The sequence below is a fragment of the Nanorana parkeri genome, unplaced genomic scaffold (genome assembly GCF_000935625.1).
Source record: "Nanorana parkeri isolate BGI_ZX_2015 unplaced genomic scaffold, ASM93562v1 scaffold834, whole genome shotgun sequence".
In the NCBI taxonomy this organism is placed as follows: domain Eukaryota; kingdom Metazoa; phylum Chordata; class Amphibia; order Anura; family Dicroglossidae; genus Nanorana; species Nanorana parkeri.
In genome coordinates this window covers 288,806-300,860 of record NW_017307102.1, presented here as the reverse complement: position 1 = coordinate 300,860, position 12,055 = coordinate 288,806, and the positions used below count along the sequence as shown (strand labels likewise).

Below are 12,055 nucleotides of genomic sequence, written 5' to 3'. Positions count from 1 at the left end.
GGCCAATTTATCACATCAAAAGGTGAGTCTCTAGATTTTTGGGAGCAGTCAAAATCCTGTTTGCAATATACCACTACATAAAGGTTTGTATGATAGTGGCTATTCCGTGTGTTGGCTCCACTTCACCGCCTGGCCTTAGATTCTACCTCAGGCACAATATTGAGGTGAACGCATTTCCCAGAAGTCCCTGGTTAAATTAATTTGCTATTGCCAGTCCTCATTGGGAAGACACAAGTGTAGACTCTCTAAGGAACACTTGAGGATGAGCAAACAAAAAAGAAAAAGGGAAAGTAAGCAAAACGGAATAAAGTGTACAAATAAAAAAACAAACAAACAGATACTCAATATACATACACATTACAAACCAATAAAAGAAATATAGTTATATTGCTCAGGACAGAAGACAATAGTACAACACTTTGTTTTTAAAGTTGGGAGAAAGGCTGATCATTTTTGAGGCGCTCAAAAAACTTAGAGCCAATATTTTGAATAAAGTGTACCTGTTGCCTGAACAAAGTGAAGCGGAGGCCATATTGTGTCAAAGGGAGCTACGTGGCTCAGTGACCTCACCTGTTAATGGCTAACCAACAGGTCACGTTCTCAAATCTATAGCAGACCACAATATGGCCGCTGCTGCCTGCTATGTGAAGGTAACGGTGCCACTTAAAGCTAAAGTTACCGATACCGATAATAGTGCCGATACCGAGTATTTGGGCGAGTACTCGTACTCGCCAAAATGCTCCGATACCTTTCCCGATACTGGAACTTCTAATCAGAGGGAAATTTCCTCTGATCGGCAGTGCCGTAAGGGAATATGGAGCCGGGAAGCTGGTTCCATGCTGTTTGGCCGGGAAGCCGGCTTCCCAGCCAATCAGCATCGAGCCAGACAAACAAATCCGATAATATGGTGACACGATCCCCACCCTGCAGAGAAATCATTCCTCTCACATAGATTCTCAGCAGCCGTCATTACCGTACCAGTCCCTCGGCCAGCTGGGCAGATACTGTTCTCCTGGATCTGCCCACGTCTCCTGTGTGCACAGCACCGCCTGCTTGATGCTGTTAGAGGATTTCTGAACGAGAGCACTGGGCAGTATGCGCAGTAGCAGGCTGGGGGCCGATCACACGGGCGCTGTACACACAGGAGACATGGGCAGATCCGGGAGAGCAGTGTCTGTCCAGCTGGCCGAGGGACATCTGTGGTACGGTAATGACTGCTGCTGAGTATCGATGTGAGGGGAATGAGGTGTCTGCAGGGTGGAGGTTGTGTCACCATATTGTCAGATCTGTTTGGCCAGCCTCTATGCCGATTGGCTGGGAAGCCGGCTTCCCTGCCAATTAGCATCGAACCGCCCAGACAGAATGGAGTTGGCTTTCTGGGCAATCAAGAAGCCGGGCAGTGGGTAATGACACGCCGCCTGGCTCCCTGATTGCCCAGGAAGCCGGCTCTATTATACCGGAAGTACCGGTATCGGCGAGTACCAAAATATAAATATTCGTACTCGATACCGAAAAAACAATATCAGTGCATCCCTAGTATACTTACACTGGTCCAGCTTGGCCCAATGTAAGTATACATACTTTATACTTGGAAGGGCCCCCGGGGTTTCTGTAAAACAGTGTAGTAGCCGATGCTACTACAGTGCTTTACAGTGATTTTTCAGGTTCTGTACTGCCGATGTGCCGAGTGACTTCCCCTCTGCTGTGAAAACACAGGGGGTCTCTCACTCACCACATCAGCCAATCAGTGAACCCCTAGTGTTTTTATCAATGAATACTAGCCATTCTTTAAGTGGACGAGGGGCAGTGCTGTGATCTAGTGTTTAGCTTTAAGATGGCCATACACTGTGCAAACTTCGGCCGGTATGGGTGCCGGTATCGGCCTGCATCCCTCGATCAGCTGGTCGAAAGAGCCAGTCAGAAAATCTTTGTACGAACAGAGCCGGCAGCCAATAAGCTGCCGGCTCCGTTTGGGTATTGTGACAGAATGCAAAAGAAACAGCAGGGATTCCTTGATCAACGCGCACATAGTGTTGGAGTAATCTGCTCTATTTTTTTCCATTCAGCCCGCAGGTTGAACAAAGAAAAAAAAATAGAGCAGTGTATGGCCAGCTTTAGGCTCTGCAAGACGAATCAACTCCAAGGTCATCATTTCATATTCAAATACAATTAAAAGCAAAGATGGTTTGGCACAGTGACCTTAGTATAATCTAGTAAACAAAGTAAGTTAAGTTGAATAAATCTTTTAAGTCTTTTTTGGATATCAGAAGCTCAAATCGCCACACACATTTTTATAATGTTCTCTAGTAACAACCTCCTTGCTGAATTTTCTGTCTATTCCCATGCCTAACAATTCCCTTTAGCCCTCATTCACACTGGAATCGGCCCGCACATACAGCTACGTGCTGCATGCAGGGCCGTTAGAGCAGCTCCCGGGAAGGACAGGTGCTGCATGTGACTATTACACCGCCCCCGTCCTTCTCTATGGGAGTATGCGGCCGTACGCTCCCCTATGCTCGGCCACCCTGCACGTCCGTGCGGGTGACCGTACTCGTACGCCGACAGGATGGATCCTGTCTGTGTCCAAGCCAGGAAACACGCACCCCTTCGGACCTGCACTTGAGGTGAGCGTACGGCTGCGTAGTCCCATAGAGAAGGACAGGGGCTGCGTACTAAATCACATGCAGCACCTGTCCTTCCCGGGAGCTGCTCGGTAAGGCCCCGCACGCAGCACTGAGCTGTACGCGCGGGCCGATTCCAGTGTGAATGAGCCCTTCCCTTTTTCATTTGGCCTACAGCCTATCAAAACCTCCCTGCTGGAATCAAGAGATTATTAAAAGCAAACAAAAGCAGTGTCCACCTAATACTAAATATATAAAGTTTGTGTAGACCTAGCTTTTAAATCATTGCAGTAACAACTCAAGTATCTGAGGTTTCTTTTTGTCGATCTGGTTGTCAATTTCTTTAGTCCTCTGCTAATTACACTAAGTTGCCGTGCCTCTTAGAATCACTACAGAATAAGGAAATCAAACATTTATTAGCTGAAGTCTTCTAATATACATACGAGATAATAAAGATGTCTTTGCTACAGAGCAAACAAGACAAGACAAAAAAAAAAAAACTTAAAAAAAAAACACACATAAAAAAAAGGACATATGCAAATTGTAATTCCAAGCTTATGCAATATCAACTTCGAGCCAATGTCCAACCCAAAATGTGATAAATGGAAGTGACTGTCTAGAAATTCTGTTTTCTTGTATTATTTTTCGAGGGTGAGAAATCATGGAATCCATCTTGATCATCCGAGTGAAAGGTCCTTTATTATTGCAGAATGATGCCATATGTTTCCAGTTGTACTTTGTAACTGTTGAAAACATAAGGAAGCTTAGAATGGGCATATTCAGGTTGTTAAGGTGACCCCTGTGTTTAACCACTAAATATGGAATTTTTAAGGTTGGATGCAAGCTAATCAATAACCAGTGAATATGTTGTCTTCCACCTAAATAAAGAAATGGAATAATCAGGCTGACCCATCCCAACAGGTGATTACCATTAACATTTTTCTTCCTAAATTCATGAAAAAGACTAAATGAAATCATGATTTTATTCATTAAAATTTCCTCGCTTTTAGGCATCAGTCTCTTGAAAAGACATAGCAAAGCAGTTTTTGGCCACCAGAGGGCACGGTAGTGTGATCAGATAAGTTGTGCAAAACATGGATATCCTTCCACCGTTTTCAGAGCTGGCGATCTTTAGGCTGGTAAAAACAATCCACCTTAAATGCTGGGGGGTGGGGGGCATAGACTAGTAAAAATGTACTTTCAATATGCAGATATATATATTTGAATCCCTTGCCGTAATTGGTTGCAAGATTCCCGGCAGTATCCATCTGTAAGAACGGCAAAGCAAACATTTGAACACGGCATTGTTCTGTTAGTGCCGCGTTAACGGCTTAGCAGGTTCCAAAGAGTCACAGGATCTGAGGGTCATCGCTGGAACAGCCATACATTTCCTGTTTCCTTTGCTGCCGATTCTTTCACAGAAATCACATCCAAATATATGTGAAATCAAGAAAAAGGAAAAACAATATTTAATATTTTTCTGTGCAAATGAAGCCACGTGTGGCTGCCTGTGTTGTAAAGCTTGACACCAGGCTTTTCTGTGGAGAGGTCTGGAGTACGAGAGGAGACCGCTGCTTTCTGTCTCGCTTCTATAGTAATGTGTCCATGCTCTCTTCATTATAATTACCACAATGCTGAAGCACCTTCCTGAGAAAACAAAATACAAAAGAAAGGGACGATAAATAACTGAACCTGCAAACTGCATCAAGCTTTTGTCATATCCTAAAAGGTTGGTCTTTCATAGTTTCATAGTTAGTCAGGTTGAAGAAATAAACCCATATAAATAAAAGAAATAAAGTCCATCGAGTTCAACCGTTCGAGTTCTTTCACGAGAAGAAATTGAAGTGCACCTAATGACATTTTTGTTTCTAGTTTTAAAGTAAAAAAGGGTTAGCCTACCCCTCATCAGATTTTTATTTCTGCCTCTCACTAAAAAGATTCACCATATTTATTCCAATGATCATTGTTATGAATGTGACACCAAAAAAAAAGAAAAAATTGGCACAGCAGGATCCTTAGGAACTTGACCGATGGGTTATATCCCACCTACAGGAGGAGGCCCGGTGGGCGGTCCCTCTTTGTGGCCAAACCCCTTGACTGCAACAATCAACGCAGTAAGTAGTATGCAGTAAACAAACAGCAACACAGAAAACCAACATGAGGACGGGTGCTGTGTCCTTCAATAAACGCAGAGAAAAGGATTTTACACTGAGTACAAAAATCCTAGTTTCTCTTCTGCTCATTGAAGGACACAGCCTGGTCCTTAGGATCTTGACCAATGGGATGTCCTAAAGCAGTGACAATAGAAGGTGGGCTAAACAGAACAGGACATAGCATACCCACAACTGAAAGAGACACTCGCACTGCTGCCTGCAGCCAAAACTCGCATCCGTGGACACCACCACATCCACCCTGTAGAACAAAGAGAAAGTGTGGACAGAAGCCAAGTAGCAGCCTTCCAAACTTGGGCAACAGGAGCCGGGTGATGAAAAGCCCAAGAAGCACTCAACGCTCTGGTAGCATGAGCAGTGACCTGAAAAGGAGGTTCCTGACCCTTAACAACATAAGCCCGAACAACTGTCTGACGAATCCACCCAGATATCGTGGCAGGCGAGGCAGCCTGTCCATTCCTGGGATGTTCCAGGATGATGACCAAAGAATCAGACGAAAGCGCCTTAGGCAGAAGAGACGAGAGCGCCATAGGCAGAAGAGACGAGAGCGCCATAGGCAGAAGAGACGAGAGTGCCCTAGGCAGAAGAGACGAGAGCGCCTTTGGCAGAAGAGCGCCTTTGGCAGAAGAGGCGAGAGCGCCTTTGGCAGAAGAGACGAGAGCGCCATAGGCAGAAGAGACGAGAGCGACGTAGGCAGAAGAGGCGAGAGTGCCTTCGGCAGAAGAGACGAGAGCGCCTTCTTCAGAAGAGACGAGAGCGCCATAGGCAGAAGAGGCGAGAGCGCCTTCGGCAGAAGAGACGAAAGCACCTTCGGCAGAAGAGACGAAAGAGTCTTCGGCAGAAGAGACGAAAGCGCCTTTGGCAGAAGAGACGAGAGCGCCTTCGGCAGAAGAGACGAGAGCGCCTTCGGCAGAAGAGACGAGAGCGCCTTCGGCAGAAGAGACGAGAGAGTCTTCGGCAGAAGAGACGAGAGCGCCTTCGGCAGAAGAGACAGAAGATGTCAAAGAAAAACTTTGTCCTGATGTAAAACCAAAAATGGATGCACACAGGACAAGACTGCCAGTTCAGACACCCACCACACCAAAGTGATGGATACCAAAAAGGCAACCTTCTTAGACAGAGACAAAAAGGAAATGAAATGTCATGAATATTTTCAAAGGAGGCTTCTGTAGGTGTGAATCAGAGTGTGTGTGGCCTTCTGTAGGTGTGAATCAGAGTGTGTGTGGCCAGGAGACACTGAAAAGGAACCGGCATAGCAGAAACCTGTCCCTTGACCGTACCTAATGCTACACGCTGATCTACCCCTTTATGCAGAACAGCCAAGATTTTTGCAATCGAGAACCGTTACGGGTGAAAAGCATGCGACATACACCAGGCAAAGTAAGCCTTTCAGGATTGGAAGTAAATCGTCCGAGAACTACAACCCCAATTGAAAAAAAGTTGGGACCCTGTGTAAAATCTACAGAAAAACAGACAGAAAAACATACAGCGGCAGGCTGAGAGGAAACACCCCGCAGCCATAAGAGAAAGAAAATGATGCCCAGCAAAACAAGGCAATGCGCTTCTCCCAGGGGATGCGGATGCCCTACATGCTGAGGGGACCTCATACACCATCCCACTCTGAGGCGAGGCACAATAAGCCTTCCTATATTTGGAGGTTTATAGCAAATACCCACGAGAAGTTTACGGCTAGCGTCCGTCATATCTAGCTCCAGCCATAGAGTTTCCACGTCTTCCCCATTATTTGACGTGATATAACTCAGCATACTTGTTTAGAAGGGAACAGGAACATCCTCAGCAAACAGCAGGACACCCATGACCATGGTTTCAGCACTGCCGGCCCAATACACCCCACAAGGGAGGAGGGGGACATCCTCCGGGCTGTTTCACGAATGCAGAGCCATCACAGCCAATCCCGCCAAAGCAGGGAACTGCATTTGCTTGTAGGCTTGCAGTGGGAGGACTACCAGTATCCATATATCCGGCCTGTCACCCAGGCAGCAGCTTGATTAAAGAAAAAATCCCGTACCAAAAATTCAGGGAGAAACAGATTTCTAGGTCCTAACTCCTTGATGCTAGGCAAAAAACTGAGCTGATAGTTGCAGTCAGGGGGTTTGGCCACAAGCAGGGACCACCCCCAAGGTCTAAGTGCTTTTTAGACACGGGTTCCAAAGTGTTATTTATAGCAGCCTGTCACAACTATTACAACAACCACTTGCTCCAAACGTTCTATGATCAAGGGATTAACCTCAGTAGTGTCCAGGTTCCTTTTAATAGACTTTGACCAGTTAGCAAGAGTTTCACAAGGCAAAGTTGAAGCTAAGACAAGATGAAGAGCCGAACCTGTCATCCAGAACAGAGCTCTAGAGACGGCTTCTAACTGCTTATCTAATGGGTCCTTAAAGACAAGTGTATCCTCCACTGGAAAGCTGGTAGCTTTAGGATGGAACACTGCTGGATCCACAGCGGGGACAGATCACTTTTTAAAGAAAGTCCTCTTCAAATAGATACAAGGCTAATAAGCGCTTGGGGTGAGCAAACATCTTGTCAGGGTGTTTCCAATCTCTATAGAGGAAGACTTGGAACAGCGAGGTGCACTGGGATCGTCTGGGAGGTTTTAGTTGCTCTAATTATATATATATATAGACACACACACATATGAGAATATATTTATATATGAGGAAACAAAAAATATCAGAATATATCTATACATACACATACATAAATAGGTGCGGGTGTCCCTGTAGGAGTGGCAGTGCTGGTGGAGGGAGTGGTGCCGCCCTCCCCGGCAATAATATTAATTGTTTCCCCCCCTATCGAATCTGCCACTGGCCCTGCAGGCGGCACCCGGGGCACATGCCCCCCCCTAGCTTCAGCACTGCCCCCAACCACCCCTGTGCCTTCCCTTCCCCCACACTGAGCCACTATTACCTGGCTTCTCCCCACTTTTTCTATGTCCCGCAGCCTGCTCTGTCCGGGTACTGACGAGATGCCCGCCTCCTGCAGAGCCCGCAATGTACTGAGAGACGCGCATTCCTTGTGACAGCCGCGGCTTGAGTCAGTGAGAGGCAGCCCCAGGGCCTACGTGCCGCTTTAATGACGGCCCAGCCTGCACGGCATCAGAGGGGCCCCCCAAAATTTTCTGGTGGTCCCAGTGGTCCACGGACCACCAGTTGGCGACCGCTGCTCTAAACGATGAAAGACTGGGAACAGCACTGGTACAAGCAGCAGACTAATCCTCTAGTTTCAGAGTGATGCACTACACATCTATCAGAGTCCAAACTGTCTCTTTTAAATTGGGAATATTGTCAGAAGACTAACTTCCCAAAGGCAACTCTTCTTGAAAGGACTGGCCGTAAAACAGAATCAGACCAAGTCTCAGTGCCTGAAGGCTCAGAGGCACTTATGGCCTCTGTGCTCAGAGTCAGCAAATAACAGAGTGGTTTGGGCCATAAAGATGTGCATGTCTATAGTAGAAAACGCCTTCAAAAGAAGATGGGACAGACTGCAGACTACAGACGATGGCCACAACTAGGGATGCACCGATACAAGCATCGGTATCGGCCGCGATACCGAGTATTTGCATGGGTACTCGTACTCGTGCAAATGCTCGGATGTCTAAAACGAGTACCTGTGTCCGCCATCTTCCACCGCCGCACACAGCACACAGGACCGTGTCTGCATTCATTCAAGATGGCCGCGATCTCCTTCACCACGGGCGACTTTAAGAAACTGACCTAAAATCATTATTTTGTATTGCTTTGGGAAAAATGTGATCTGCCCCTTTAAGAAAAAGTATCGGTAATTGGTATCGGCGAGTACTAAAAAAAAAGTATCGGTACTCGTACTCAGACCCAAAAAAGTGGTATCGGTGCATCCCTAGCCACAACAGTAGGCTCTCTCATTAAAAGCTGCCATAAGTCAGATAGAACCTCATTTCCTGGGTGGATAATGTCCAGTATCATCTAGCTCTTTCCATCCCAGCCTTACTTTCTCTGAGCCACCACATTCATTCATTGGATTTAAGTTGTTTTTTTTAACCACTGAAGCTTAGCATTACACGTGGGCATTGCCTAGCAAAGTCTACATGCACATGCAGTCTGTACAGACTGACATCAACCCAATAAGGCATTTTGATATTCTCCCAGTCAGCCGACTCACCAGGGATTAGGATTTTTGAGAGGAGTAGTGAGGCACGGTGCTGTAATGATTTTAGGAAGCTATGTACAGCACCCTGCCAGCCCCTCCCACCAGCCACAGTCTGCTTCCATTGCATAAAGAAGCACATAGATCCAGTGATGATGTCACATAAGGTATGTAATGCAAACGGAAAGGTTTTACTTAATGATTTCATTAGCATGTTGCTAAAGGGTAAGGGGGTGAAATCCGGGGAGGCAAAATATTAGTAGATTAAACTTCAGCTTTAACACCTTGCACGACCCTTTTGTCAAGGTAACCTGGAGTGGTGTATGACTTCTCAACAATGAGTAGCTATCCTCCTTTCTCAATCCTCTGATAAAAGAGTGCATGGCCTGCAGTTAGCTGAAGGTACTGGAGGATTTCTGCATGTGGCAAAAAAGGACGCTAAACATAAAACATTTACTGTTGGTTCCAACTTATTATCTCCAGGTCTGGATGAAGGGGACAGATGGAGAGTCACATTGACTCCATATCACACCGCATGAGGCTGGTGGTTAAAAGAGCAGGGAGCTGATGTTGCAACTGTCACACATTCATACTGCTGTATGTTACCTAGCCATATCCTTTGTTTCTTGGCGTGTAGTTGGCATGTTGACCACATCCACCAAAAGGGGAAGCCCCCCTTCTTTAATTAGAAGGGGGCAGTATTTGTCCGCTAAATTAAAAGGAGAAAAAAATATTTTAAGCACAGAGGGACAGAATAAAAACCATTGCAGAAATGTAACTTACTCTATAATATGGACCAACACATCATGCACATTTAAATGTGCAATATGAACACTGTTATTTAAAGTGAACCTGGCTTCATTAAAGCTTATGTCGATGGGCTTTGGGCTTGTGTTGATGTGATGGCATGAGTTTATCAGTTTGAGATGCTTCTGAGAGCATTCAAAATTCATTGATAGGTGCTTCTGACCTACTTCAAGTGGGTTTTGCATTCCCTTAGACTTATATCAGAACACAAAGCCCATCTAACAAAAACAAAAGCCTGTTGACACCATATGCTAATACATTACTTTTTGTGTTTTAATAAATGAAGCTCCAGCCTTTACAGTCAGGAAACCATTGGGAATGTTGCATAGAAATAACAGTCAGATGCCCACCTTACACTGTGGGATGCATATATAGAGACTCAGGGGAAATAAAGTGCTGCAGATATGATGTCTGGGTGCCTAGAGGTCCTTGCACTTATCTAAAACAGTCTCCCAAAGTTACCTTTAAAAGGCCAAATATCAGAGCATCTGAGAGGAAGGTCTGCAGTGCTGCAGCTTGCCAATAGGCCCCACCTACAGATTTAAACTGGCCAATGATGGGCAGTCTCACTGGCCAATAATGGGCAGTCTCACTGGCCAATAATAATGTGCAGGAGGTAGATTATATCTTATGCAATCCATATGCCTGCATAGGTAACATAAAAAGAAACAAGGACTCTCCTTGCCCCCAAGCACCGTGCTGTCATGGTGTACTGGGTATGCTACTTTACTTTTCCAAACCAATGGAGCAGTGGGTAAATGAAGGGAAGGCAAAGCAGCAGGTTTAAAAACATAAATAAAAAAGTATTAGTAAAAAAATGTAACAAAATTAACTGAAAACCTTTATATATTTTTTCTTTTAACAGGAGATGCATTTCATTCAGGCACACCCCATGCACACACAAACCAAGAAGTACTAACATGTCATATGTTGGCATACATCCCTATAAAGAATATTTTTCACTTCTGGCCTCTAAGCCCCGAGCTAATTAAAAGCGAGCAGTTATTATACTCACGATATACAGATACAAGGTTGTACAAAGCCCATGTTGCCCAGTGTTGGCTGACAGGGGAAACGCACTGGGGCAGAAGACGAAGAATTGGCTCAAATGACCTGTAACAGAACACAAGAGATCTCTTAATAAAAAATAGTACCGTTTATGCTTTGTTGTTACCTTAGATGCCGCATATTTTTTCTCATGATGCTTTACAAAGTGCAAAGCAAGTGCATGCCAAGTACATAGCACGTTTTCAGAGGAAAGATCTAAGAAAAGGGAGTGGCCAGGATGCAAATCTGATAGAGGACAGATTATGCGAAGGTTAGCATCGTCTCATACAAGATGAAAGAGCTCCCTTGGATCTAAATTTTTGGGATATTAGAAAAAACCTTGAGTACACTCAAGGTGAAACCTATGCTACAGAGTCCAGGAAATAATACATGTATAAATGAATAGTAATATATAGTCCAGTGAAAAATAATAATGATAACAATCCAAGAAAAAGATAGTTGCTGAAGTGTGCTGATGCAGGACGAGAAGACCTGCAAGACAAAAACAAAGAAAAACACGGCACAACACCACGAGCATTTCCTTGGGGTAGATGTTAATATGAATAAAAGTAAAATTCATTGCACTCACAAAAGTAAAAAGGAGATGGCACGTTGTCAAACTGTTTCTCACCAAACCGGAATGGTAAACCACTAATCACTGGAGACAATGCAGGTGGATGTGAGAATATTCTATCTAATGCTGGGAACATCGTGGATGTGCAGAGAGACAAGGACCCTAGTAGCAGACAAAAAAGCAAGAACGACAGGGCCCCCATCATGCATAAAACCACAAGATACTTTATTTAAAAAAATAAAATATATGCACTCACAGCGGTGATGAAAAAGAGACAGCTGCTAGGTGAAGGAGCTGGATGCTGTTTCCAAAACCAGCAATGTCGGCTTGGTGTGTTGAATCCGGGGCTGTAGCAAGTCCCCGGACTGAAGTATGACAGCAAAGTTGGAGACAAGCAGCCAGGGAAGAGCATGGACTAAAAAGCCGGTCTAGTGGTACTCCCAATACATCGGTCTCCGTAACTCTGCTTTTTCCCTCTCCTGGCTTGAAAAAGAACCGTGCCCTCGAAACACGTCACCTTGGCATACTCCATCCAAGACCTACCAGGAAGAATACCACTATTTCACTCTCACAGAGACTGCTGTATTAGGAGTACTACTAGTCCGGCTTTTTAGTCCATCCTGTTCCCCGGCTGCTTGTCTCCAACCCTGTCATACTTCAGTCCAAGGACTCGCTACAGCTCCGGATTC

General features: G+C 45.2%; 1 protein-coding gene across 2 annotated transcripts in view; it reads right to left on the bottom strand.

Moving 5' to 3' along the window:
• Positions 1–4,030: 4,030 nt before the first annotated feature.
• Positions 4,031–12,055, bottom strand: part of ZER1 (zyg-11 related cell cycle regulator) — a 44,420-nt gene continuing 36,395 nt past the window's right edge. For both annotated transcript variants that reach the window (XM_018565345.1, XM_018565346.1), the window contains exons 13-15: positions 10,761–10,858; positions 9,545–9,647; positions 4,031–4,268 (exon numbers count right to left, since the gene is read on the bottom strand). In XM_018565345.1, coding sequence (XP_018420847.1) covers positions 4,211–4,268; positions 9,545–9,647; positions 10,761–10,858 — 259 coding nt within the window. In that variant the 3' untranslated portion in view covers positions 4,031–4,210. The remainder of the gene's footprint in view (positions 4,269–9,544; positions 9,648–10,760; positions 10,859–12,055) is intronic.